The sequence below is a fragment of the Oncorhynchus masou genome, chromosome 3, assembly GCF_036934945.1.
Source record: "Oncorhynchus masou masou isolate Uvic2021 chromosome 3, UVic_Omas_1.1, whole genome shotgun sequence".
Lineage (NCBI taxonomy): Eukaryota > Metazoa > Chordata > Actinopteri > Salmoniformes > Salmonidae > Oncorhynchus > Oncorhynchus masou.
This window is the reverse complement of record NC_088214.1, coordinates 28,188,080-28,214,832: the sequence shown is the minus strand read 5'-3', so window position 1 is coordinate 28,214,832 and position 26,753 is coordinate 28,188,080. Positions and strand designations below refer to the sequence as shown.

General features: G+C 46.2%; 1 protein-coding gene across 8 annotated transcripts in view; it reads right to left on the bottom strand.

The window, feature by feature from the left end:
* Window positions 1-4,478: 4,478 nt before the first annotated feature.
* The window catches only part of LOC135513987 (E3 ubiquitin-protein ligase RNF220-like), a 165,174-nt gene continuing 142,899 nt past the window's right edge, over window positions 4,479-26,753 (bottom strand). For 4 of the 8 annotated variants that reach the window (XM_064937072.1, XM_064937081.1, XM_064937088.1 and 1 more), the window contains 7 exons: window positions 23,230-23,413; window positions 23,055-23,110; window positions 22,808-22,922; window positions 14,661-14,769; window positions 12,313-12,513; window positions 11,987-12,061; window positions 4,479-6,209 (listed from right to left, as the gene is read on the bottom strand). In XM_064937072.1, the coding sequence (XP_064793144.1) occupies window positions 6,138-6,209; window positions 11,987-12,061; window positions 12,313-12,513; window positions 14,661-14,769; window positions 22,808-22,922; window positions 23,055-23,110; window positions 23,230-23,413 (812 nt within the window). In that variant the 3' untranslated portion in view covers window positions 4,479-6,137. The remainder of the gene's footprint in view (window positions 6,210-11,986; window positions 12,062-12,312; window positions 12,514-14,660; window positions 14,770-22,807; window positions 22,923-23,054; window positions 23,111-23,229; window positions 23,414-26,753) is intronic. The other 4 variants (XM_064937106.1, XM_064937116.1, XM_064937124.1 and 1 more) reach the window with 1 other exon arrangement.

Below are 26,753 nucleotides of genomic sequence, written 5' to 3'. Positions count from 1 at the left end.
CAGAATCCTTTTCCGATGAACCACCTTGGGTTGGATCGATGTTGTAAAAAGGCCATGGTGGAGAGCAGGCTCTTAATTGAATGAGTTGTACCAGCAGCAATATGCTGAGTGCCAGAGAAGGAAGAGGAGGATGCTAGTAGGGGGAAGTAGGGTAGGGGGTCCAAGTAAAATTCCCACATGAAGGTGTAAATTACCATTGGTACAGACGGGCAATGCAATAGAGGAATTACCGAACACAGCAGGGAAGGCCTGTCCTATTGATCGGTCTGTGGAGATGTTTGTAAACTAGCAATAATGGCCCCCACACTCTATACTCCCCCATCAGGACAAGCTTTGACCTCCAAAAGCAATTTCTATAGATCTGCTTCGACTTGGGGCCCCCACTTCCTGGGTCCAGAGCCACTCAGCCTCCAAGCCTAGCCGTAACCCGACCCTCAGTCACAGCCCTCCTAATGCACCAGTTATGGATTGGTTGGGTGTCTGGCCTACAACCTCTTGACAGGCTGGGCAGGGGGGTAAACGATACAGGCTCTGTAACTTTCATTTAACCATAAAGCCTTAAAGGCACATTTAAATAACATTTGATTTGATTTAATCTGGCCCCCTGCCGTCAAACCCCTCAGTCTTCTCTTCTCCTCCAGGCTAGTGGTCACTCCTTCTCCACTTTAACCTCCACACACTTCACACTCAGGGGATCAAGCACATGTATATCCACTGGTCAATCCTAATCTGATTGACCTCAGCTTGTCCTCTCCTGAATTGTCGGGGTGAGATTGAGTGTTGATATCCAGACTAGGGGCTTCACCCCTGAAGCTTCAGCAGGAGTACAGGGAGAAGTTCAGTTACACAAGAGGTTTATTAGAATCGCTGCTGGCATTCCCACTCATTTAGCACTCCTTTATTAGCATATGATAACAACAATTCTGGGGATTGTTTTGCTTTCTACTGGATGTGCCTTTCTTTACCTAGGCACGGGAAAGGTGATATTGGTTGAATTCAAGGTTTGGCCAAGGATCTAAGAGGCGGCGAGGGGGAAAATGACTTTCAGTGATCATCTTGTAGTTTTCCACCAAATTACTGTAACAGGTTTCTGCTGAATGGGCAGCGTTCCTTGGCTGAATTGTTCTAGCGACGTTAACAAGCACATACACTTTCCCCTGCCTCAGCTTGCCTGCCTGCCTGCTGCACCATCTGGAGAGCATCCATCATTGGGAGTGTTGGGGAGTTCGAAACCCTTTAGAGTTATTGGACACTTTTTGCCTCTAAATGTATCGGAGGCTGCTCGTTCCAGCGACGTCTATTTTGACTAGTTTAATTCTAGATGAATGGCTATCTATTGGCTTGGCTGTTGGGAAAACATAGACATTTTGATCACTCACCATGTCATATGAAACATTCCCATGCTTTTAAAACGTGATTTTCCTGAGGTTGGAATGATACTGAGAAATTGTGAAAATGAGGATAATGCAATTTCAGTGTTAGAGCTGATTGGAAAGACAACCTGAAAGTTCTGCCTATTTAGTGGGATGGAGTTTTGGCCTGCCTGGTAACATCACCAGGTGGTAAATTAGTTAATTAAGTGTTTTTGGGGTGTTTTTTTTTTAAAATTTAAACAAGGTAGGCCAGTTGAAAACAAGTTTTCATTTACAACTGCAACCTGGCCAAGATAAAGCAAAGCAGTGTGACAAAAACAACAACACAGAGTTACACAAACAAACATACAGTCAATAACACAATAGAAAAATCTATGTACAGTGTGTGCAAATGTAGAAGATTAGGGAGGTAAGGCAATAAATAGGCCGTAGAGGATTTTTTTTTTTACAATTTAGCAATTAACACTAGAGTGATAGATGTGCAGATGATGATGTGCAAGTAGAGATACTGGGGTGCAAAAGAGACTTATATGTCCCTCTCTAACTTTAAGCATCAGCTGTCAGAGCAACGAATATGAAGCGAGGGCCAGCCAAATAACAAGATGATAATGAGGTAGTTGGGTGTTCTATGTACAGATTGGCTGTGTACAGGTACAGTGATCGATAAGCTGCTCTGACAGCTGATGCTTAAAGTTAGAGAGGGACATATAAGTCTCCAGCTTCAGAGATTTTTGCAATTCGTTCCAGTCATTGGCAGCAGAGAACTGGAAGGAAAAGCGGCCAAAGGAGGTGGTGGCTTTTGGGATGACCAGTGAGATATACCTGCTGGAGCACGTTCTACGGGTGGGTGTTCCTATGGATAAGGCGGAGCTTTAGCTAGCAGACTTATAAATTACCTGGTTCCAGTGGGTTTGGCAACGAATATGAAGCGAGGGCCAGCCAACGAGAGCATACAGGTCGCAGTGGTGGTTAGTATATGGGGCTTTGGTGACAAAACAGATGGCACTGTGATAGACTACATCCAGTTTGCTAAGTAGAGTGTTGGAAGCTATTTTGTAAATGGCATCGCCAAAGTCAAGGATCGGTAGGATAGTCAGTTTTACGAGGGTCTGTTTGGCCGCATGAGTGAAGGAGGCTTTGTTGTGAAATAGGAAGCCGATTCTAGATTTAATTTTGGATTGGAGATGCTTAATGTGAGTCTGGAAGGAGAATTTAGTCTAACCAGACACATAGGTATTTGTAGTTGTCTGAACCGTCCAGAGTAGTGATGCTAGTCGGGCGGGCGGCAATCGGTTGAAGAGCATGCATTTAGTTTAACTAGCATTTAAAAGCAGTTGGAGGCCACGGAAGGAGTGTTTGTATGGTATTGAAGCTCGTTTGGAGGTTTGTTAACACTGTGTCCAAAGAAGGGCCAGAAGCCGTTTGGAGGTTTGTTAACAGTGTCCAAAGAATGCCCAAGAAGCCGCTGTTTGGAGGATATATTGGCACAGGTGATGTTAGGCCCTAGACAAAGTTTTTCGGATGCCAGAGACAGAACTCAGTCGTTCAATCTTTTTGTTCTGTATCTATGGATGTGCTCTCTCTCGTCAGGACTGTTGTTCAGAGAAGCTAGCCAACAACACAGCTAACACAATAACTTCAAACTGAAGCATGATTGACTGCAAACAGGCTGCACATAATTATGTTTTTTCTTTGTAGATATCCATAAAATTATGTTGATTCATGATTTCGACTGGCTAAGAAAAGCTGCCTGCCTGTCTGTCTCATCCTGACCTCCGACACACGTTCATTATTTAGTATGCAACAGCTAGAGATTGAATTTGAATATTGAAACAATGTTGCAGTCAGATGGAACAGAGTAAATATGCATTTTAGCTGGTGGTAAATTGTGGAATAAACACTGGCTGGAATGCAGGTTTTAACCAATCAGCGTTCAGGATTAGACCCACCCAATATACTGTATAATAGACCCACAACCGCTCTACCAATAACAGCTGGTTTTCAGTTTCCCCTCCCCACTCAGACCACTCCCAGACAGTCCTAGCAAAATTATTTGACAAATGCTCTTTTTTAATTTTTTATTCGTTTTACTTGAAAACAATCATAGTTGTTATCCATAAATTATTTGATATTGAGATAAAAACAGCTGCATTGGACCTTGAACTAGATTAATATTCCAGACCTAAAGAGAGTAAAGAGCAATGAGTGATGGGCTCTGGAAATAAAGGCAGCACGCGAGGACAACTTTCAGATTTACAATCATTTAATTAATGTCAAATGTAGTTTACAAACGGGAAAGACACGTACCATTTTCAAGAATATACAAAGACACAAATTATTTGACACAATCATCTTGTGCAATTTGTCATCTTTGGGGCAGGTTGAAATAAATCTCCAGTTGAAGGAACCACAGTGAGAAGAGCTAAACCCTTAATTCTCAAGTGTTGTGAAGCAGATTCACAGAAGTCACAGCTCTTGTCTTGACACACAGGTGTAGCAAGCTTAAACATCCTACCACGGGTTCGAAGGTGACCCACACATACCTTAGCACAGCTTTAAGTGTTCATTTTCCTATGCATGGTTACCTGTACATGTGACTGCAAAGTGGAACTAGAACAAAAACCTATACATGTACTGTATGGACAGAGGTATTGGGAAAATAACTTTGGAACAATTCTACAGATCCTTTTAGGTTCTATAAGCCTGTGATCATAACTTCTAACAGGCTGCTCCAAAACATACCCTTTATAGAAACAATACTGTACAAGAGATGTGTACTGCTTCTATGAAAACAAACCTGCTCTATGTCTACATTGTAGCGATCATGATCAAATAGTCACCATAAAATAGCATCTAAATCAACAATGGAGGGAGAGGGTGAAAGAATCTTAAACCTAAACCAATGCAATAAGCACTAAACTGGAGAAAGTTCTGAAAACAGTAGTCCATGAAGAGAAACCTGGTCTGGACTGAAATAAATATAAAAATCTTTGCATTTGTGACTAAAGTCTTCATCTATTGTTCCCCTTCACAAAAAAATGGAAGCTTTCTGTACATGTGTTAATATATCTTCAGGGTTTCCGTTGGGGTTTGAATTCAGTCATAAACCTTTCATTTCTTTATTTTTTGTCAGCATACATCAATACAGACATCACAGGATACATGGTTTTACAAATACAAAGCACACCACCTTGCTGTGGGGTAGTGTTCAGTCACTGGGCTTTGGCAATCAGTTGGCCAACCCAAAAAGGCGGCCCACTCCTCTTTTCCCTTACAGAAGGGAAGGACCTACCTTTACGAGTTGCCAGGGTGGAGCCTTTGCTGGGTAGCACAATGGAAGGAACACTCAAACATTTCTGGAGGAGAAGCATTTTATGAGGCTTTATCAGAGCGGAGGACAAAACAGAAAACCAAAGTGATTAGTAAAGTTATATGATCAAAAACTGAGGTGGGAGGTGGAGGTTAACTCAACTGCGTTCCAGGTTGCGATTTTGAAAACAGCTGTTTGGCCAGCGTTGCAGTTCTGTAACAATTCAAAGCCATCATCTCTCCTAGTCTAGGGTTAGAGACATTTGAATCTTTACATTCCATTTAAAAAAAACGAAATAAAAATACACATTATCTTCTTGCATCTTCTACAGATGTTACTGTATAGTTTAATGAAAAATGTACACCATCTAAACCTTGAATTTCTAATTGAGTAGTTTATTATTATTACTTTAAATGTATTCCTGTACAATGAAATAGAACGTCAACCTCAAGATGACAACATTGGTTTAAAAATACAGAGGGCTTTCTTTTTGTCCATTTTTTAAAACACCACCCCCCCCTCCTCCTCCTCACCAAAACTCAAAATAAAAACTGGACTTTAATAATATATACTTTGTGTGTGTATGTGTGCGTGTGTATGTGTGCGTACATATGTATACAAGTGTAACCTCTATGTCATTTACACAAAACACTGTAAACATACACAGACTAATATACATGTGCTTGCACTGATTCTTGGGATTTGGTTGACGTCACTATAACACCACAACTGAAGGGAAAAGGAGGCTGAAAAGAAGAGGATCCCCTGGATGTTCCGAGGTTGTCGGTTTGGTTGAACGCTGAAAGAGTTGATTGTTTTCCTTTCCCCCTTACCAAGTCTTCAAGCAGGGTGCGACTACCGGTGGTCAGCTTAATATCTAGCTTGGCTGTCCTGATGGCTTGAACCAAGAGGGGTTATCCACACAGAGGGAGTTACACCACCACCTCCTCCCACCTGAACACACCTCTCCGCAGGGATTATTGTGCTCAGTGAGTAACACAGCAGTGTGAAGCTGGGTCATCGGAGCTACAGGATCAAAAAACACAGAACCAGAAGTGTCAGCCAGGGTGGAGGGTATCTGACTGGACTAGACCACCCACCACCAGAGGGCATCTGACTGGATAGATCGTCCACCACTAGAGGGCAGGGTGGAGGGAGCCAGTGAGGGGTGGTTGGTTGGTTAGTCATTCTGAGAACACTCGTCATAATGAACTACTTGGTTAGGTTCTGTTCCAATGTTTGGTTGGTTGGTTGGTTGATCAGTCAGTCCTCCCCTGGTCTGAAGAGTCATTCAATACATCAGTAATCTCTCTAAGCTCTGAAGGGGCTTCACAAACCCAGGCTCACGCAAGGTCAACAAAAACAAATACTGAGAGAGCAAATGGAAATATGAGGAAAAAATGGAGGGAGGAGGGGTTGGAGGTGTAGGCCGGTCAGGGCAGGCGCCATCTTCTTCACATGTAGACGCGCCTTAGATCTCCTGGCGACGTGATGGTGTTGCATTGTGGGCACAGTTTCTTGTTTCCCTGTGGGACAGCGAGAGAGTGAGAGGAACATGTCATTGTTGAGGCCACAATATGAACAGTTGAGGGTTTCAACAAAGCATAGAGAATGCATTGGTCCTTTTACTACCCTGGTGAAATAGTATGCAGCACTTAGACTGACAGTACAGAGATGGTCCTGTAATAAACTCAGCAATAAACGCCCTCTCACTGTCAACTGCGTTTATTTTCATGTACAGTAGGGCAAAAAAGTATTTAGTCAGCCACCAATTGTGCAACTTCTCCCACTTAAAAAGATGAGAGGCTGTAATTTTCATCATAGGTACACTTCAACTATGACAGACAAAATGAGAAGAAAAAAAATCCAGAAAATCACATTGTAGGATTTTTTAATGAATTTATTTGCAAATTATGGTGGAAAATTTAGTCAGCCACCACAATTGGTATAAATACTTGTATGGACATAAGATTCAACAACTCAGACATAACTGAACAAGTTCCACAGACGTGACTAACAGAAATTTAATAATGTGTCCCTGAACAAATGTGGGGGGGGGGGTCAAAAGTTAGTATCTGGTGTGGCCACCAGCTGCATTAAGTACTGCAGTGCATCTCCTCCCCATGGACTGCACCAGATTTGCCAGGTCGTGCTGTGAGATGTTAGCCCACTCTTCCACCAAGGCACCTGCAAGTTCCAGGACATTTCTGGGGGGAATGGTCCTAGCCCTCGCCCTCTGATCCAACAGTTCCCAGACGTGCTCAATGGGATTGAGATTCGGTCTCTTCACTGGCCATGGCAGAACACTGACATTCCTGTCTTGCAGGAAATAACACACAGAACGAGCAGTATGGCTGGTGGCATTGTCATGCTGGAGGGTCATGTCAGGATGAGCCTGCAGGAAGGGTACCACATGAGGGAGGATGATGTCTTCCCTGTAACGCACAGCGTTGAGATTGCCTGCAATGACAACAAGCTCAGTCCGATGATGCTGTGACACACCGCCCCAAACCATGACAGACCCTCCAACTACAAATCAATCCCTCTCCAGAGTACCGGCCTCGGTGTAACGCTGACGTTGGTGACGTTGTTGCCAGTGATGTCTGGTGAGGACCTGCCTTACAATAGGCCTACAAGCCCTCAGAGTCCAGCCTCTCTCACCCTATTGCGGACAGTCTGAGCACTGATGGAGGGATTGTGCGTTCCTGGTGTAACTCGGGCAGTTGCTGTTGCCATCCTGTACCTGTCCCGCAGATGATGTTCGGATGTACCGATCCTGTGCAGGTGTTGTCACACGAGGTCTGCCACTGCGAGGACGATCCGCTGTCCGTCCTGTCTCACTGTAGCGCTGTCGAAGACGTCTCACAGTACGGACATTGCAATTTATTGCCTTGACAACATTTGCAGTCCTCATGCCTTGCAGCATGCCTAAGGCACATTCATGCAGATGAGCAGGGATCCTGGGCATCTTTCTTTTGGTGTTTTTTTCAGAGTCAGTAGAAAGGCCTCTTTAGTGTCCTAAGTTTTCATAACTGTGACCTTAATTTCCTACCTATTGTAAGCTGTTCTTGTCTTAACGACCGTTCCACAGGTACATTAATTGTTTATGGTTCATTGAACAAGCATGGGAAACAGTGTTTAAACCCTTCACAATGAAGATCTGTGAAGTTATTTGGATTTTTACAAATTATCTTTGAAAGACAGAGTCCTGAAAAAGGGACATTTCTTTTTTTGCTGAGTTTAGATGAAAACAACCACATCAGTACAGAACGGGTATAAAACCACATTCAGCCAGTGTATAGATCCCCACACATGCCTTCGTCAGTGACAGATGGCCTACAGTGGAGCATCAAAGCCTGCTCATCATCCTGTTCCAAGGTTCCTGCTCTGCTCTCTCCCACTTTGAATAACTGCCATCTCCTATAAAGCTGTGTACAGGGTGTAATTAAAAGGCAGTGGGTGCAGGAGCTGAGAGCAGGGCAAGGTGAGCTGTGTGGTCTCCTCTCTCTCTCTCTGTATAGCTAGCTATCTAGCTTACAATGGAAATCTATTAGCATATTTCATGAAATGACTGTTCTAAAACAACTTCTTGGGTTTAAAATAATCAATACTGAAACCTTGTGAGTGAATTAAACATGTTCAGTTGCTTTCATGAGCCTATTCTCTCACTGCCCAGAGTTTAAGACAATGGTTTAGCTATCTTAGAAGAAAGAACAAATCCAAGAAATGTACACTGCTCAAAAAATAAAGGGAACACTTAAACAACACAATGTAACTCCAAGTCAATCACACAAATTAAACTGTCCACTTAGGAAGCAACACTGATTGACAATAAATTTCACATGCGGTTGTGCAAATGGAATAGACAACAGGTGGAAATTATAGGCAATTAGCAAGACACCCCCAATAAAGGAGTGGTTCTGCATGTGGTGACCACAGACCACTTCAGTTCCTATGCTTCCTGGCTGATGTTTTGGTCACTTTTGAATGCTGGCGGTGCTTTCACTCTAGTGGTAGCATGAGACGGAGTCTACAACCCACACAAGTGGCTCAGGTAGTGCAGCTCATCCAGGATGGCACATCAATGCGAGCTGTGGCAAGAAGGTTTGCTGTGTCTGTCAGCGTAGTGTCCAGAGCATGGAGGCACTACCAAGAGACAGGCCAGTACATCAGGAGATGTGGAGGAGGCCGTAGGAGGACAACAACTCAGCAGCAGGACCGCTACTTCCGCCTTTGTGCAAGGAGGAGCAGGAGGAGCACTGCCAGAGCCCTGCAAAATGACCTCCAGCAGGCCACAAATGTGCATGTGTCTGCTCAAACGGTCAGAAACAGACTCCATGAGGGTGGTATGAGGGCCCGACGTCCACAGGTGGGGGTTGTGCATACAGCCCAACACCGTGCAGGACGTTTGGCATTTGCCAGAGAACACCAAGATTGTCAAATTCGCCACTGGCGCCCTGTGCTCTTCACAGATGAAAGCAGGTTCACACTGAGCACGTGACAGATGTGACAGTCTGGAGATGCAGTGGAGAACATTCTGCTGCCTGCAACATCCTCCAGCATGGCCGGTTTGGCGGTGGGTCAATCATGGTGTGGGGTGGGATTTCTTTGGGGGGCCGCACATCCCTCTATGTGCTCGCCAGAGGTAGCCTGACTGCCATTAGGTACCGAGATGAGATCCTCAGGACGCCTTGTGAGACCATATGCTGGTTCGGTTGGCCCTGGGTTCCTCCTAATGCAAGACAATGCTAGACCTCATGTGGCTAGAGTGTGTCAGCAGTTTCTGCAAGAGGAAGGCATTGATGCTATGGACTGGCCCGCCCGTTCCCCAGACCTGAATCCAACTGAGCACATCTGGGACATCATGTCTCGCTCCATCCACCAACGCCACGTTGCACCACAGACTGTCCAGGAGTTGGCGGATGCTTTAGTCCCGGTCTGGGAGGAGATCCCTCAGGAGACCATCCATCACCTCATCAGGAGCATGCCCAGGCGTTGTAGGGAGTTCATACAGACACGTGGAGGCCACACACACTACTGAGCCTCATTTTGACTTGTTTTAAGGACATTACATCAAAGTTGGATCAGCCTGTAGTGTGGTTTTTCCACTTTAATTTTGAGTGTGACTCCAAATCCAGACCTCCATGGGTTGATAAATTTGATTTTCATTGATAATTTTTGTGTGATTTTGTTGTCAGCATATTCAACTATGTAAAGAAAAAAGTATTTAATAAGAATATTTCATTCATTCAGATCTAGGATGTGCTATTTTAGTGTTCCCTTTATTTTTTTGAGCAGTGTATTTTCAAGAATTAGATTTATCTTTTTGCTTAAGGAGAAGCATACGAAATAGCGCAATAACATTTCCAATAACATCTTTAAGGAATAGCAACTTCGCTTTACTTTCTCCATAAGTCTATAGTTAAGTAAAAAAAATGCAGTAATGCAGTAATGAAGAAATGTCTTAAGGTTTTGTGAATCTGGGCCCTGAACACTTACCCTGGCATGTATCCGACCTGTGTTCAAATTTGTTTTCTTTCAAATATTTTGAGCATTTGATTGAGCCTGCCAAATGTCATCTAGCTGAACCCCTCCCCCTACAAGTGCTGACACACCACCAGCTCAAAACACGAAAGACATGTAGACTACCAGCTTTCACTGGTCTCCTGTCACTGGCTCATTAACAGGAAAGAGAAATGAGAGTTATGGGGAAGGTTACTGGAGCCACACTGTGAAGAGGTATAGTCTACTTCCAGCACACAGGGACCTGTGTATGTAAAGTCAGAGGTACTCCCTGACTGACTTGGGATCTATCTGGCTAACGGTTCTAGTCAGAGTATGCAGAGGACACAGAGTTCATACACTGATCCCTGACACACTGATGTGGTGGGCTGGGTTAGCCCTGTGTGTGTGTGTAAACCTGAGTGCACAGGGTCAGGCCCTGGCTTGCAGAAAGGGGTAAATAAATCTTCGCCAGACAAGGGAGCACACAGCTGTAAACAAACAGTGGAGTCTCTGTGCTGCCAGAAGCAGGAGTCGGAAGGCAGCTGGGGGCCCGAGCAGCTCTCACACCACGGTGCAAAGAGGATTTGTGGCTCCCAACAAGTTTGCTCATGTCTAGAGATGACCAGGCTAAGAAGATGGCGGATGGCCTTGAGTAGAGGTGGTCTCCATAACAGCAGCATGCAGTACCACACAAACTGTTAGGGAGTTTTGGACCAAGCCCAAACTCGTTGTCTTCACAGCCTACAGGTTCATTTTGAAAGTGAATCAAATCAGACACACTAGCTACCGTACCAGCTGCCTTCTTATATTCTTATACACTAAGAACCCCCCCCCCTTCACCCCCGTCCTCTCCCCCGGCTCCAATGACCACCAGGTTCCTACATCTCTCTTCTCTTTACCCAAAGAAATGACGGCAGGTCCTTTCTTTCTCTTCTTCTTATAGAATAAAAGAGTTACCTGTCCTTAATGAGCCTGGTGTACGGTGTGGCCATATGGTTACACGCATTTACTTGGATCAAGATGAGGGGAGCCCTGAAGCGCAACGCTTGTATTGCTGTCTTCGGGCAACATTTGAATGCCCACATTAGGAACAAGCTGCTGCAGCAGGCACACATTTGTTATCCACCCCTCAGACTTCCCCTTCCCCCTCCCTCCTTCCACCACACAGCAGCATATTTAATATATTGGGTATTGGAGGAGGATGAGGGGGTCTGACCTGTGGCTGGGAAACATTTTCTTACGAATTGCTTCCGTGTGTAGTAGCAAAAAACAGGAGAGGATGAGGTGCCTTAGTGACAACAAATCCTCCCCAAAACATACAGCAGAGATCTTGGAGGTTTCCCTGCCTGGTTGGGCCTACTGTACTGTACAATGAGTTAGGTGGGACACACTACTGTGTTTGTAAAGAGAGGAGAAGAGGTACTTACACCTTTGTGGTCAGATGCGACAAAATTGTCTAAATAATTTACTTCGTTATCCAAAGCTTCCACTGGCTAATCACTGACCAACGACCAAATTAGAAAAAATGAACAACAAAACAAACATAGCTCAAGAGTGTGTGTATGTTAAGTTTGTGTGTTTACACCTAAGAGGGTAGAATTCAGAGGTTAGAGTAGACCTCTTTGTTTCAGGGTTGTGTGTGTGTGTGTGTGTGTGTGTGAGTGAGAGAAGTGGGATGTTCACTCACTATGAAACTGTTCTATAATCAGTGGCTGTAATGTGATGAAGTAGTGTTGCCATGCAACAGCAGTGTTGTGATGTGTTGTGGAGGCTGGGTGGATTGGTGTTGGGTTCTCACCAGAGTCCTGAGCCAGCATTCCTCACAGTGGACATGCCAGCACTGGATGGAGGTGAGGGGCATCGTGTACGAGTCCTGCCACAAGGGGGGAGACAGAACATTAGCAAAAGAGTTTAAAGGGGAACTGTGTGGACTGACACAAATGTACACAAACGCACGGTTGCAGGCACACACGGCACAACACTGGACAAGTCTTGATGAACGGCGGCACCAAACCAAAGCACCAGGCAGCACAGCTAGAAGCACAGGCATGGAGGAGGGAGGCGGCCGGCCCAGCGAGCAGACGGGCAGAGGGAAGGAGGGTGGATGAGCACAGAGAGCCTTACCCTCCGGAGCGGGAGCAGCCGTTTAATCCCGCCGCCGCTGCAGCCCATAACGTAGCCTCTATACAAACAGTAAATGCTCAGCGGGGGGAGGGGCTTTGAGCTCTCAGCAACCCGCCTCTCATTTGGCGCTGTTACCGCGAGGGCCCGCCCCCATTGGCCCAGATTCTTGTCTTCAGCCCTGTCTGTTTGGAATCTCTTCCTCTGTAGGGAAGTACAGAGGGGGCACTGCTGAGCACTAGAATGTGGCGGACTACAAAGCATAGAAAGATACGGGTACGGACGAACTGGACTGGACGGACACCGACACATGCACTCACACACACAACATCAGGCGGCACTGGAGAGAGAGGCCGATAAGAGTTTCTGTTGCAGTTCTTGTGTGTTTGAGACTTGTGGCAGGCTCTGGTCAAAATAAGCTATAGATCATTTTACAGGCCAGACTATGCTCTTTGTATGAAATGTACTGAAACAGAACAGGAAACACTGAATGTTTAGATGATGTGAAATCCAATGCATCCATCTAGTGTCCAGTTCCATAAGGCAACAGTAGGAGGTGGTAGAGATTCACTGACAAGAACCTGCTGAGGGGGTCTGCCTGTATGATGCTTTAACAAGTGTTCAGATAACACAGACTACAAACTCCTTGATAAGCTTGTAGAGAAAGATCCTCAACTCTACTGCCTAACAAGCCCATGCCACTTTGTGTTTCAAAATGAGCGATGAGGTGTAAGCAGTCAAATATAACTCCTGACCAACTTTGTTGGTGGGTTAGACTTTCAGGTCATTGCATAGGCTATTTCCTCACCCTTCTAAAAAATGAGAACAAAACCTAGTCAACAAACAGGTGTGAAGAGCTTCTTCACTCCTCAGCCTGGCTGAGTGAGATTTGTGACGGGAGGAAAAGACAGTAATGACGAATGAGCTTTACGATGGTCACCGGAGGGCAGGAGTTATCAATATGCATCCATTCTCCTCTCCTGTCTGTCACCCCGGGGCTGAGACAACCTTTAGGAGGGGCAGGCATCAGTAATTGCTTGCTTTTCACAGAGTCGTGGGCCCGGGCCGGGGCCAGGGAGCAGGGGTTGCCAAGGCATCTGGCATCTTCACTCATGCTGCAGGGTGATAGGATGGCAGGGTGGATGGGGTCTAAGTACCACCACAACACACTCTCAGGAACACCTCTGAAAGGATTCTGATTGGCCAGGTGTGAGGTGTTGTTAATCCATGCTGTCTGATTCTCTCTCAGACCAGAACAGCTGAACCAGTCATTAGGGACATGACAGATAATCAACTCTCAAGGAAGTGGATGCATTGATGGATGTCAATCACCAAGGTGACCATCAATAACTAAAAGAGAGGAGTTCATTTTGGGAGGGGGGGGGGGGTCAATAAGTTATAATGAACCATCAGTTGAAATGGTCAGAGAAAGTCCTCAAAGCTGCAGGGTGGTAATTAGCCAATTCAATGGGTTGGTTCCAACTGGGGCTCCAAAGTTATACGACAGTTGGTGCAACAGAATCTCTCTGACACACACATCAGGGGGCAGGGAGGGAGGAGGGCTGACTTTCAGGCCATGCAGGAATCACTTCAACCACCAGACAGTAGACGTCAACACAAAGTCTCTGCCTGCACACCACAACGTTGCATCCATAATGGCACAATAGTCCCTAAATAGTGCACTACTTTTGACCAAAAAGTCGCACTCTATTGCGGGCCTCCCGAGTGGCGCTGTGGTCTAAGGCCACTAGAGATTCTGGTTTCAAGTCCAGGCTCTGTAGCAGCCGGCCACGACCTGGAGACCTATGCGGCGGCGCACAATTGGCCCAGCGTCGTCCGGATTAGGGGAGGGTTTGGCCGGCAGGGATGTCCTTGTCTGAACGCGCACTAGTGACTCCTGTGGCGGGCCGGGCGCAGATCACGTTGACACAGTCGCTAGGTGTATGGTGTTTCCGCCAACACATTGGTGCGGCCGGCTTCCTGGTTAAATGGGCAATGTGTCAAGGAGCAGTGCGGCTTGGCTGGGTTGTGTTTCAGAGGACGCACGGGACTCGGCCTTCGCCTCTCCCGAGTCCGTACGGGAGTTGCAGTGATGAGAAGGCTAACTACCATTTGCATACCACGAAAATGGGAGGAAAATAAGGGGGTAAAAAAATCTATTAAAAAAAGTTGATAAAAAAGTAGCGCTCTAAAAGGGGAATAGGGTGCCATTTGGGAGGCAACCCATGAGTTGGTATACTAGTGGATGGGCGGGTTGCTTGGGTTCAAAAACTCTTATGGTAGACATGCATAGAGACAGAGAGAAAAGCACATTGATGGCCAGAGAAGAAAGGAGTGTAGTGGTTCCTTACCATGCAGATGAGACACTTATATCTGTCCCCTCGGAGGATCTGTTTCTCCAGCTCCCGGATACGAGCCTTTAGTGCTTCGAACGTGGTGGCTGTCGAGCCCTCTGTGATCCTGTAAAGAAGAAAAGCTGGGGTTGCGTCACCGTGACACTCAAAGAGAATGTATTAATACAATTACATAATGGAATCTCTTGTTTTAACTCTTCGGTAGCAGCACTGCAGGGATGCAAAGGCCAAGGTATTTTGGTGGCCATTTTATGCGTTATCATTCTTAATCTTCTACCTCAGTCCCAGTATCTGAATTGCTTTGAGATTGTTCCTGGTCAAGTTTTTCATCCAGTCCTTGCTTGTCAGGACACCGACACTGTGCATGACATGTCCCTATTTAACAGCTGTCTGTCTGTCTGTATCCTCCCAGGTCCTATCCCTACACTGACTGATCCAAGATTTACAGCTCCCTCCCCTCTCAGGCCCTCCACTAAATATCCCCTGATTAATGCCCCTGCCTGGAGAATGTACATTTAAAACTGTCCTGCAGCATATGAACGAGCAGTAACTAAGTCAATATGGCCATCAGTGATTAGCCGGGACGCGGCGCTGGCCAGATGTTTATGGTGATCCGCTCATTTTCCAGCCAGATGGAGCGCTGATCTACAATATTGATTTTCTATTGGACCAGCTCTCAGCGGGAGGCAGAGCACTCCCCCACTGCGATTAGTGGTCGTTCGGAGGGCCCATTGCCTCGGCTATCTATGGCTTCATTTATTATACTACCGGCCTTGTGTGGTTGTTCAATGAGGAGTGAGGGCTCTGAGGACCACATACACAGTACAGGAGAAGAGACAGGCTACTTACCTAGGGTGATCGCTACATTGAATAAAGCACTGTTTTTGTCTTTTCATATAGAGATACTCACACCAATGTCATGTTTTCTTAACAGAAGGACGCATCATTTGAGTTAAGCCGAATATGACTTCAAGACCTTGAATGTTCCTTTGTCTCCTATTAGTCGGATATAATGCAGCTGATTGTGACTCAAGTCAACTTGAAACTCATTTGACTGGACAGAGACCTTGGCTACAGAAAGGAGAGGCCAGTCATTGTCTCCTGTCCTGTGACACCACGGCCATAAAGCTTTAAAATCTCCTCTTATTAGTGAGGAGCTTGTAAAAATGCATTTAGTCTTGATTAGCGTGCCTGCTTATAAAGCAGCCCCAGAAGCGCTGTCCTCCGTAGCATGCTGTTTTCCCTTTTAACAGCTTCATAAATCCCTGCAGTGGTTCTCTCAACCAACACTGTCATTGGGCCGCACGGAGTAAAACTTTACCCTATAAAGACCAACCCTTCTCGTCTTTCTCAGACACGAGGCGGGTTGACAATGAATATTCATTTAGCCAGTGATTTATAAGAAACCACATTCTAAAAGTTATTTAATTCCCTCGTGCAATAAAAGGGGGTTTTAATCTTTTTTTATGTGGAGGCCTGAGCCATTGGAAAGATGGATGGTGGACCAGAGTGGGGGTGTGTGCCCCTGGTTTACTACACACTAGGCAGAGGGGACTGGATTACCTCACCGGGCTGAAAGTAATCAACCATTTGATGACTGTATCAGGGGGGGCCAACCCCAACCCAACCACAAACAGGCAGGCTGGACATCAGGCATGCACTGCATTACTAAACTGGATGATAGCAATTATTAGTATCTATATACCACTCTCAACATACCTTGACATAATGACTCCCTGTCATTGTTACGTCACAGCGCTACCTCATTGTATTGTCTTCATGGATAGGTAACCGTGTCTTTACTGGGCATAAGCCTGTGTATAAATTATTACAATTCAGCTTGACTGGAAAAGGAAGACGGTCTACGCAGTTCACGTTTCGCTAGACTTAGACGCCAAACTACTATCATTTGTAATGCTACACCTCAAAAATCCATGCTATGATAGTGGCTTATAATATACCAAACAACCTGTGCTTAAACTTGAAATGATTTAATATAATAATAATATAATAATAATATATCCCATTTAGCAGACGCTTTTGTCCAAAGCGACTTACAAGTCGGCTGGGGCCACTACTTTTACATATGGGTGGCCCCAGTGGGAAACGAACCCACGACGCTTGGCGTTGCAAGCGCCATGCTCTACCGACTGAGCCACACAGGACTAATTGTATTTATAAGATGAGTTATTGGCTATACGTTATGCTAAGGGAAATACAAGTAAAGTAAACATTGTGGGCATAAAACAGGGCCGTGAATCAGGCCTGGACTAGGTTTCTGACCACAGTGGGACTCTGTGGGGCACTGAAGCTGTAGTAGCCTTGAGTACAGATAAAACCTTACAATCTAACCTGAAATACTACATCATGCAAAGAGGAACCTGGCTGCTACACCAGCTCTGTGTAGCTGGGACACTGCAGACTACAGGTCTTTGGAGGACTACCTGGGCTTGTGTTCAGAAGGGCACAGAATTTAAAACTCGTTCTCCCTACTGAACACAATCCCTGAAGCAAAAGAAGGGGAAGCTGGGGCCAGAGAACACCTTACTAATATTGAGTTGCACCCCCACCCCTTTTGTCCTCAGAACAGTCTCGTTGAGGCATGGATTCTATAAGGTGTCGAAAGCGTTCCACAGGGATGCTGGCCGATGTTGACTCCAATGCTTCACACAGTTGTTTCAAGTTGGCTGGATGTCGAGTGGTGGACCATTCTTGATACACATGGGAAACTGTTGAGCGTGAAAAACCCAGCAGCATTGCAGTTCTTGACACAAACTGGTGCTCTTGACACAACTCTTTTTGTCTTGCACATTCAACTGGTCAGTCTATATCATGGAAAGAGTTTTGTACACTCAGTGTATGTCATCTCAGCGGTGATCCTCCACTCTGACCGCTACAGGATGGAAAGCGAGAGAAAGAAATGGAGAAAGAGGGAGCTCGTCCTTCTTCCCCGTTAAGTGTTCTTTGTTCAGTCTGAATGTGTGCGAGAGGCTTTGCCTCGCGCCCATTTCTCATTTGATTAGCCAGCCTTGCTAGGCTCCCTGCACCCCCCCCCTCCCCGGGCCTCTGCCCCCCTGCAATCCATCTCCATCAGCCCGTTATCTTCATCTAGCGTCCACCTATATCCCAGCCTTTCATCTCTCAGGCAGGGAGAGAGGCAGGCAAGGAGGGCCAGTGGTGGCCTCCTGAGCACACTACTGGCTGGTGTAATTACAGTTAGATACGGGCGAAAGGGAAGAGGAGAGACCCAGGGGACTGAAAGCCTTTTACAATGGGGATTAATCCACGTCCACCTCCTTCCCCATTCACCCATTTCATTCTGTCATCTGTACATACAGCATCTTTGTGTGATAGGACTATGCAAAAATGTACGTGAATTTACAAACCCTCGGAAACTCAAATGTAGATATACAAATAAAAACGTGAATACTGTTGAAGACTAAGATCAAGTCAGAACATAGGTCTAGTTAACCTCTTACACTTATGGTGGCGCTATTTCATTTTTGGAAGAAAAACGTTCCCGTTTTAAACAAGATATTTTGTCACAAAAAGATGCTCGACTATGCATATAATTGCTACTGTTCGAAAGAAAACACTCTGACGTGTCCAGAAATACAAATATCTTCTCTGTGCGTGCCCTTTAACGTGAGCTTCAGGCAAAACCAAGATGACATGGAATCCAGGAAATGACAAGGATTTTTGAGGCTCTGTCTTTCATGATCTCCTTATATGGCTGTGAACGCAAGAGGAATGAGTCTGCCCTTTCTGTCGTTTCCCCAAGGTGTCTGCAGCATTGTGACGAATTTGTAGGCAGATCGTTGGAAGATTGACCATAAGAGACCACATTTACCACGTGTCCGCCCGGTGTCCTGCGCCGAAATTGGTGCGCAAAAGTCACCTGCCAGTATTTTTCCATGGGGCACAGAGAGAAGCAAGCTTCCACGAACTGCATGTCAATGAAGAGATATGTGAAAAAACACCTTGAGGATTGATTCCAAACAACGTTTGCCATGTTTCGGTCGATATTATGTAGTTAATCCGGAAAAAGTTTCACGTTGTAGGTGACTGCATTTTCGGTTCGTTTCGGTAGCCAGGCGCAATGTAGAAAACGGAACGATTTCTCCTACACACAGACGCTTTCAGGAAACACTGCGCATTTGGTATGTGGCTGGGAGTCTCCTCATTGAAAACATCAGAAGCTCTTCAAAGGTAAATGATTTTATTTATTTGGTTATCTGGCTTTTGTGAAAATGTTGCGTGCTACATGCTACACAAAATGCTATGCTAGCTTTGCATACTCTTACACAAATTAGTCAATTTCTATGGTTCAAAAGCATATTTTGAAAATCTGAGATGACAGTGTTGTTAAGAAAAGGCTAAGCTTGAGAGCAAACGCATTATTTTAATTTTATTTGCGATTTTCAGAAATCGTTAACGTTGCGTTATGCTAATGAGCCTGAGGCTTAGTCACAATCCCGGATCCGGGATGGGGAGTTTCAAGAGGTTAACAAAACCCACACATTCCAACAAAAATGTAAATGATATCTATGGAGAGTGGGACATCACTATTATTTTTTTTAAATGTAACCTTTATTTAATGTAACTTTTATTCAGTTATGAACAAATTCGTATTAACAATGACTGCCTACTTGTAAAGCTCCCCAAACCCGGACAATGCTGGGCCAATTGTGCGCCGCCCTATGGGACTCCCGATCATGGCCAGTTGTGACACAGCCTGGGATCAAACCAGGGTGTGTAGTGACGCCCCTAGCACTGCAGTGCCTTGTACCGCTGCGCCACTCGGGAGACTTACAGTCCATGGCTGCCTCAGCTTGGTTAACTAAGGCCTTAACTAAACTGACACCAGAAAATAAAAGTCACAAATGATTTCTTCAGCTCCAGCCATATGTATGTGAGGAGGGTCTTCGATGGCTATAGGGGAGGGCTCCTCTCTCTCACAGGGTCCGAAGGGGGAGAGGCAGAGGGAGGGGGTTGGGTAGAGTCATCACATATAAATTGAGGACAGATTCAATTATTTGCGGAGCTACATGGAAATCTCTGACATTGTTTCAAGTTGAGCATGAAATTTTGCAGCAATCACATTGGCGGCATTGGAGAGCTCATTTATCTTGTTTGGGAACGAGTGGGGCTGGAGACCCCGATGCCAAGAGATCATTACCCATCTGGGATGAGATCAGAGATTTCACTACCGCAAAACGCAAGAGCACACACACACACACACACCGTATCAACGTAACGAAAGGAGACATATCTCATTTTCATCTGGGATCGAGGGCTGAGAAAGCCATACGCATTTTGCAAACAGCAAAGTTGTTCCTCTGAAATCATTCAATCCCTTCAATTTGGACTCTTTAAAAGGATTCTCACATGAAGTGTCTTTTCCATCAGGAAATTGCTTTCTAAATTGTGGCACAGAAGTCAGAATGTAACACCATACAAGCAACATTGTACTGTTGAGGAATGAATGACATCAACTCATGTAATTATTATTTATTCCTTATCTGGTCTATGACAATAGTAAAAATAATCAAACAGGCTTGTTCCTCCCAATGAGCCAACAGATAGTAAGGAGGGACTGTTAAGCTATTATTCCCGGAAGAACCCTTCTCTCGGTGTTTGACAAATGACATCATCTCCCGCCGTATAATACAATACCCTCCCAACATCCTGTGGAACCTGATCAAATAAGGCCTCGCAGAAAACAACGGCAGGCAGAGAGCAAAATGCTAAATATCTGTCAGAAATATGGGTTCAGCTGGAGAGTTACTGTGACTGTCTGTAGATGCATCCTAAATGGCACTATGTTTGACTTTCTTTTTCCCCATAGGGCACAATCAAAAGTAGTGCACTATACAGGGAATAGGGTGCCATTTAAAACGCAAAGTCAGTGGCTCCAGAGCAGACTGGTTGGTGAACCTCTCTCTCCCTGCCTGGCTGATGGAAATATGATATTAAATAAACAGGTGTGTCACGTCTGGAGCAGAGCAGCCGATAGCTAAGCTAATAAAGCTGATTCAGAGGGCAGGCTGGAGGCCCTTCTCATGGCTAAGGTCTACTCTTCCTTCAGTCTGACAACCAGCAGGAGTGATCTATGCCCAGTTCGCCTAACACGCCTAATACCCCTACTCCTTCATATAATGGCAGAGCGCTTTTCTCTCTCTGTGGCGAGTGTGTGTCTGGGTGTGTCTCTGAGGGCATGCGTGTGCATGCGTGTATGAGAGGGGAGGCAGAGAGTTTCAACATAGTTACAGCGATGAATCAATCTCCTAAGCCGTCATGCTTCTGGCCTTACCACTTAGGGAACAATCCCCCGTCTAGCTTCAAGCTGACACGGACAGACATCTACACACCGCAAATTCACTATTCCTACACACTCCCTTTTGCCTAAACTCCTACACCGTTTTCCTGATGGACACAAGGCTTTCCCTCCCTATCCCTCAGACAGTCACTGTGTTTACATGTCTCGTCGGTCTGTCTGCCACACAGACAGATCATAATGACGCTGCCACAGAGGATGTGCTGATGATGAATTCATCCCCCCACTCTGCACACACACACACACACACACACACACATTTATCCTGGGTACACACACCTTCAAACAGGGGAGAGGGAGGGAGAGATCGGACCAGATACGTGATCACAGTGCACCGATGAGTCCAGATCATGTCTACGTCCCAAATGGGACCTTATTCCCTTCATGGTGCAGTACTTTTCTATGGGCTCTGGTTAAAAGCAGTGCACTATGTAGGGAATAGGGTGGCACCATTTGGGACGCAATCCAAGATCAATGCATCTCAAGCTGCTCTGATTATGCACCAGTTCAGTTCTCCAACAGCAGGCTGATATTTAATATGTGGCCAGAACAACTCTACTCCGATAACTGAGCAATGAAGCATTTAGCCTGCCGGAGAGGCAGACAGGCAGGGCAGCCCTGCCAAGAGGACACAGTCAGTGGAGACGAGTGTGTGTGCGGCTACGGGTGTTAACAGGAAGGAATCGTGTGTGTGGATTTATAAAACACTTGCTAAGATGGTACTACTACTACTACTACCCACTTCACAGGAAGTCAATGATGATGGTGGCTAAGGGAGAATAAGAAATGGAGCCGGTTGGCTGCTTTGTTGAAACCAAAACATTAATTTATCTCAGTCAGAGTGAGCAGTGCTGGGGAAATTGACACTGAGGAAAGGAAACAGTCAAATGAAATGTGAGGAAGGGGTGAGAAAGAAGAGAGCGAGATTGTGACGGAAGACAGTTTCCGACCCGTGGCCACATTTAAGATAGGGGTGGAGGAAACTGAAGCAACTGAGACAAAATGGAGAGCAAGAGGAGGAATATGCCAGACATGCAGAAGCAAGCAATCAACAAAAGTCCCCCCCCTCTCCACGAGCTGTGCTACTCTGACCCCAATTACCCATTCAGAGGGGCTGGCCATGCTTCCGGGCACCGCTTGTCGGGGAATATGGATGAGGACACGGAGATGAGGGAATTAGAGAAACTGCCCTTTACCATGCACAGATTATTCACATTTATCTGGTGCTTGGTAGGGAGGCAGGGGAGACGGTGTTTCTACTACACTAGGAGGTCTGCCAGCCTGCTACTTCTCCCCAGGCCCAGTATGTGTGTGTATGTGTGTACCACCTTCCACTAAGTGAACACTCCTGGAGGATGGTAGAGCAGCAGCTAGGCAAACAATTCCACATGATTAGGTTGTAATGAATTGGGGAGGTAGCCGGCTAGGTAGCAAAAGGGGGAGGTAGTGTGTGGGGTGATATTAGGATTCCTGCGTGGTGCTGTGTGTCTGGCCCAGATGGAGCACACAGCTAGAGAAGGGATCAATACGGTGGGACCCTCCTGTGATCAGACCAGGGGATGAAGTGAGACTTCGCTAGATTCATCGCAGGAGGAAAAAATGACCACACAAAATGCATCATTTATGACACAACAGGCCAGTCGTACGAAGGAAAGAAAGTCATCTGAGAGTAATAGAAACGTGATATGAGAGGGCTGGGGGAGGCAGTGGTTGGATTTCAGCCTGGGCAGGTGTGTGTGTGTGTGTGTGTGGAGACGCTTAGGCGGCTGAGAAGAGAGGGTAGGAAGGATGGGGGGGTGATTCTTACTTCTCTATTTCGCTGTTTTTACAGGTCCGGGGCGCATTGGAGGATGAGCAGGCGGCGTTGGGGTCATGAGGCGGCAGCTGCTTGCTGCTCTCCCCATTGCTCGTAGAGGGCATCTCTACAGAGAAAGAGAGAGAGAAAGATGGGGAGATATTAGCACCAACCTCAACATTCATCAATACGGTCAAAAAATGTCAATAATGTAACCATAAATACAGAGGGTGACATCTTGTTTCAAGCCTCAACTCACCATCACTGGCCCATTTGGAGAACTCTGGTGTTATTCTGTTGGACGGCATTCCGCCACTGGAAGAGCAGAAACAAACACAATGCTGTGTCTTGAGAAGGAGCTCAACTCCACAAAGCAGAAGGTGACAATAGAGTACAGTTTACTAGCGTACAGTAGAGTAGGAGTGAGAACCTACTTCAACACCGCCCCGCGCAGGGCCTCCCGTTCTTTGGCTTCTCCTTGGTCCTCTCCGGAGCAGGGAATGATGTCTGCCTCTGTGTACTGGGCCTTGCCGTACTCCAGCGTGTCGTCTCCATCCACGTCCAGGTCGGCGTCGCTGTCGTGGTTTTCCTTTGTGCTGCACATGGCAAAGCCTGTTCCTGAGGAGAGGGAGGGAGGCGAGAGAGGAGGGGCAGCAGAGGTGGGCGTCAGTGTCTAGGCTCTTTCAGACCATGCAACCTTTGTCAATGTTGAGGAGGAAAATAACAATGTGTGTAAATACTGTACATAACAGGGGTACTCAACTACTATTTGGGAAGATCCAGAAATGTTCTAGGTGGCAAAGGTCTGGATGGATAATGTCATTTATCGGCGTAGTAACAAACCCCCACCTCGCAACCCATGCGACCCTAAACTGTTCACACCTCTCTTGTTGGTGGAGAGAACATGTTGCAGTTTTAAAGATAATTTCCTTCAAATCTACACATTTTTCCATGTCTTATGTGAGTTCATATGAACAAAATCAATGGGGGCCCCCGGGGTCAAGGCCCATGGGCACGTAATCTGACCATGATAACCACAAGATTTAGATAGGCTACTAGTTGATAAACTGTTATCCAGAGTGACCTACAGTAGTGACAGAGTTGGTGGAGTACATCTAATTTATCAGCATTTAACACCCCCGTAGTGAGTGCATACATTTTCATCTGTACCTGTCCCACAACCCTGGCGTTGCAAGTGCCATGCTCTACCAACTGAGCCACACAGGAGCCCATTCTGGGTCCAGATGCAAACCACCAGTTGAGTATGGCTGGTATATACTACACAACCTCTGAAACATTCATTTCTGTCATTTCAGATGGGATGACATCGCAAACCAGGCCCCCAACAAACAGTAGCCTTTCCTCTAAGACCCTGTCTGCCTATCCATCTCTCTACACATGTAGACCAGCAGGGTAACAAAGATCTGAGTTAGTCTATTAAACCTGCTGGTCAAGCACATTGATTGAAATGTGAAGTATTGTTGGCCAGGTGATGCTGTCAGCGGCAGACAGAGGGAGGGGCTGTGTCAGCTGCCAGTGGCTGGTTATCTAGTTATGGAGGCTGGCTGACTGGCTGTAGGTCTGACTGGCACCTCTATAAACCCTGTGACGAGCGGCTCGCCAGACAAACTCCTGCTGCTGTCTGACTAGCCCTTTCAGCTCCACTTAGGGCCCTGTCTCTCAATTTGCCTGTGCTGCCATTGAGAGTCACACAGGGCTGGGGGCTGATTCCCGAGTGGTCAGGGGCTGACTCTCCCACTCATCTAGGGCTGGACACTGATAGCTGACTCATATCAAGACAGGAGATGGTACAATGCTGTGGTGGAGTACAAACAAACTCAGATGTTAAGGATAAAAAATGGCATGGGCTCATATGAAGACATACGCTAGGTAGAGACATGGATAGAGATTCTAAGGCCAACCTTCTACAGAGGCCCAGAAGACAGGTAGCCTTCCTCCAACCTCTTCCCCTCTCTCCATTGAGGCTGAAGGAAGCTCTGTGCTAAGGGACTGGAGCTGCTGCAGGAGAAGAGGGTAAAACCCATGTCCCTGCCTGCCACCAAGGATAACCCTTTTTACAATTCTCCCATGCTTGTTAGTGATCATATATACTGAACAAAAATATAAAATGTAACATGCACCAATTTTAAGATTTCACAGTTCATATAAGGAAATCAGTCAATTGAAATAAATTCATATGGATTTCACATGACAGGTCTCTACCGGGAAGCCTGGCCCAGCCCATTTTCCCCCACAAAAGGGCTTTATCAAAGACAGAAATACTCCTCAGAACACCCCCACCCCCCCTCAGACAATCCGGCAGGTAAAGAAGCCAGATGTGGAGGCCCTGGGCTGGCGTGGTTACACGTGGTCAGTCTGTGGTTGTGAAGCCGGTTCGACGCACTGCCAAATTATCGAACACAAAATCAGAGGCATTTATATTTTTGTTCAGTGTTAAAATGGACGTTTTAAGTTGGATTTGATCCCTGTGGCTGGGTGGAGCATATGTGAACAATGGCTGTGGTGCACAAATATGTCTGTTCAGCTGCTGGTGGCGGAGACAGTAGTACCAGACAGCTGAAGGGACCAGTGGGCAGCATAGGAGCCTATCCTATCCAGATATACCACACTACCACCATGCAGGGACCTTGAAGTTATTTAAATAGTATCTGCCCACTGGCCCATTCAGCTGTCTGGTACTACTGTCTCCGCCACCAGCAGCTGAACAGACATATTTGTGCACCACAGCCATTGTTCACATATGCTCCACCCAGCCACAGGGATCAAATCACAGGGATCACAGGTCTCTTTTATATGATTACTAAAAAGCATGGGAGAATTGTGAAAAGGGTTATCCTTGGTGGCAGGCAGGGACATGGGTTTCGCCCTCTCTTTTCTCCAGCAGCAGCTCCAGTCCCTTAGCACAGAGCATACCCCCGGCCTCCTCGGAGAGAGGGGAAGAGGCTGGATATATTGATGCACCACAGCCATTGTTCACATACGCTGAGGCTGAAAATGTGTTTTTTTTTCTCTCCCACAGCACAGTCAACCACCTGGACCTGGGGAATATACCTAAAAGGCTGCTGTAAAGGAGGGAGGGAGGTCTGGAGGTCACAAAGGTAATACACTGCAAATGATGCCCAGCATTTCATGAATCTACTGTGAACGATTGGTGACATGTAGGAGAGGCTAGAACAAATAAACAGACTGTCCCTTTGTACCGCCCACTAATGGCGTCCAGTGACCAGGCACATTGGGGAGGAGAAAGTGACAGAGGGTTGGAAGGAACCAGAAATCACTGTTAATCCAATCAATTGATCAGGGTATTGATACTGCGGCTAGTTAGCGATGCATGGCTGGAGCCAGGAGATGGGAGGGGAGAGATAACAGCATTGATTTTTAAAAGGCTGTGGTGTTGAGTGGTGGCAAGAAAGAATGGGTCTAGATGCTTTCACTGTCCCCAGCCCCCAACAGTTTTGGGGCCACAGTGGCCCCTAAGAAGAGGACTTTCCAGAGTTCAGTTTTACTAGATGGGATTAGCATTAAACCCAGTGGGACATGGATAAATATTCCCCTTAAATATACTCTCCCCAACTGGAACTGACGGAGATGGGCAGACTACTACTGCTGCATTCCATCCAGTTCAATCTTCATTTCACCACAGCGGTAAGTGTGGAAGAGGACTATAAAGACAAGTTGGGAAAACAAGATCCCCATCACACTGATAGTTGACTGCTAGAAAGTAAAACCAAGGGATGCTATAAAAGCAGGTGGCATGTAATCTAACCATCCAAGCCAAATTGGAGTGTCCAAAGTCTAAGTGTCAGACCCGGTTGTTGTCCCACGAGCAGACGAGAGGACGATGAGAGGACTACCGCAGTCTTAAGTCACGGGCTGCGTCTCAAATGGAACCCTATTTCCTATAGAGTGCTAAAGTAATGCACTATACAGGGAGCCG